Genomic DNA, 2,140 nt, shown 5'->3' with positions numbered 1-2,140 from the left:
CCCCCCCCCCCCCCCCGTCCTCCTTCTTCCAAACCCCTCACAGTAACTGTCCCCCTCCTGGGGAAGTATCTAACTAGGGTGGGAAGAGTAGAGAAGGGGGGAGTAGTTTGTGAAAATGGCTTAGGGGAGAGAGGAGCCTGGAGCCTCCTGGGATTGGGATTCAATGACCCCAGACTCCAGGCTGGAAAGAATGAGAAAGAGAGCACGTAGTGGCCATTCCTGGCTGAGTGTGCCCACACACTCCAGTCCTGAGTCAACTTATTACCCCCCTCCTTGTTCCCAAATCAATGGGTGGGTCCTGAGCCAGAGCCTGGGGGTAGGAGGAGTGCAGAATCTTGCAGCGAGGCTGGTGGTGGGAGGTCAGGCACTTTGTCCTGGTGACTGGCACCCACTTTGAGAGGGGTAGAGAGTGTCACCCAGCTCCAGCCTGGCCTTGCAGTCTCCCGTGTGCATCTTCATGTGGCTGATGAGGTTCCTCTGTTGGGCAAACTTGCCCCCACAGATCTGACACTCATACGGCTTCTCCCCAGAGTGGATCCTCATGTGCTCAGTGAGGCGGTACTGACGGGTGAAGCGCATGCCACACGCCTCGCAGGCAAATGGCTTGAGGCCCAGATGGCTCCGCATATGGCGGGTCATGGTACCCCTCTGGGTGAACTTCTTGCCACAGATGCTGCAGGGATAGGGTCGGGTCAGCCAGTGGGTCTTCTCGTGCTGCCGGAGGGTGGCTGGGTCTTTGTAGCACTTCTCACAGCTTGAGCAGCGGTAAGGCCGGATGAGGTCCCCCAGACCTGGGCTGGTTTTTGCCCACGAAGGGATTGTTCTGTTCCGCCAGCTCTCTGTGCAGCAGCTCCTCCTCAGTGTGGCTCTCCACGTGGGCATTGAGCTGCTCTGAGCTGGGGAATCCTTTCCCACAGGGGATACACACATACAGGTTATCGCCCAGGTTCTCAGGCTCGAAGCTCAGGTGCCCACACTGGAACCTCTGCAGAGGCCCGGGCCCCAGGCCGAGGCTATATGGCTCCTCGCTGCTGGTATCCTCGCAGCTGCTCTTCTCATCTTCAGCCTCGTCGCCGGCTGCTGACCGATACCTGGGTCCCCCCGGGCTGTGCCCGGGCCCTGACCCTGTCCCTGAGCCTGGCCTGGGCCTCACCTCTTCTGTAAACTGACTGGGTGGCTCCTGCTTCAGCCACTGACATAGGGCCTGTTCCGAGGCCTCAGGCCTGCTCCGGCTGTCAGTGCCCGGGGCCTGGCCTCCCCTGAAGCAGCTGCTGCTGCCGTCCGGGGACATCACCCCGTCCCCATCCCCTTCCCCATCCCCGGGCCCGGGCTGTAGAGCTGGGCCCACTAGGCCGTTACTGAGGAGCGGGCCAGCTGAGGGGCTGCTGTGCCCGGCCTCGTGCTCCCGCTCATCCCGGGGTTCCCTGCTGCTCCCCAGGGGGCTCCGCTTGGAAAGGTCGAGGCCCAGCAGCTGTGGGGAGCCGTGCTCGGCCAGGCCCAGGTCGGCAGCAGCAGCAGGAAGGCGGGAGCCCTGGGCCGGCGGGGGTGCATACAGCTCCCCGGCCTGGGTGTTGATGCCATGGGCCGGCGGGAGTGTCGAGCAGCCTGGATCCCACCGAGTAACAGGACTGGATCACTGGGGTGCTGCTCCTCAGGCCCCGAGCCAGCTTACCGTAGGAGGAGAGGCCCGATGCCTAGGCCCAGGCCCAGGCCCAGACCCGTCCTCATGTGAACGTAGCTGCCGTTCCGCTTCAGCTTCTTCTTACAGAGAGCCACCAGGTCCGGCAAGCTGCAGGTAACTGGCCGCCGCCAGGATCGCCCCCAGGTTCTGCTCATTACACAGATCCGCCTCAGCCAGGGCCCCAGTGTAAATATAATCCAGGACAGTCCGGAACAGAGCCGGGCTCACCATCTCCGGGTCCAGGTTCACCAGGTTATCATGAACCACCAGGGACTTGAGGTAGACGCTGCTGGCCGCCAGGATGTTCTTGTGGGCCCGGAACAGGGCGTTCTGTACCACAATGATCACATCGCAGAGGAAACCCTTGGTGCGCTGTCTGTTCAACTGCAGCAGCAGCTGCTTGGCGTGGTTCGGCATTTCCATGGGTTCCAGCATGGGCATCATATCCCCACCTTCAAC

The 2,140-nt window shown here is 62.2% G+C and overlaps 1 protein-coding gene across 1 annotated transcript in view; it reads right to left on the bottom strand.

The window, feature by feature from the left end:
• Positions 1–2,140, bottom strand: part of LOC122563854 (hypermethylated in cancer 1 protein) — a 3,238-nt gene continuing 1,098 nt past the window's right edge. Inside the window, 6 exon segments of the mRNA XM_087977133.1 lie at positions 1–401; positions 403–804; positions 806–1,591; positions 1,593–1,694; positions 1,696–1,788; positions 1,790–2,133. Of these exon segments, the coding sequence (XP_087833259.1) occupies positions 285–401; positions 403–804; positions 806–1,591; positions 1,593–1,694; positions 1,696–1,788; positions 1,790–2,133 (1,844 nt within the window). The 3' untranslated portion in view covers positions 1–284.

Source organism: Chiloscyllium plagiosum, unplaced genomic scaffold (assembly GCF_037043375.1).
Source record: "Chiloscyllium plagiosum isolate Xiang-an unplaced genomic scaffold, Cpla_swu_hap1 HiC_scaffold_31, whole genome shotgun sequence".
Classification (NCBI taxonomy): domain Eukaryota; kingdom Metazoa; phylum Chordata; class Chondrichthyes; order Orectolobiformes; family Hemiscylliidae; genus Chiloscyllium; species Chiloscyllium plagiosum.
The sequence above is the reverse complement of the archived record's forward strand: the minus strand, read 5'-3'. Positions and strand labels throughout refer to the sequence as shown.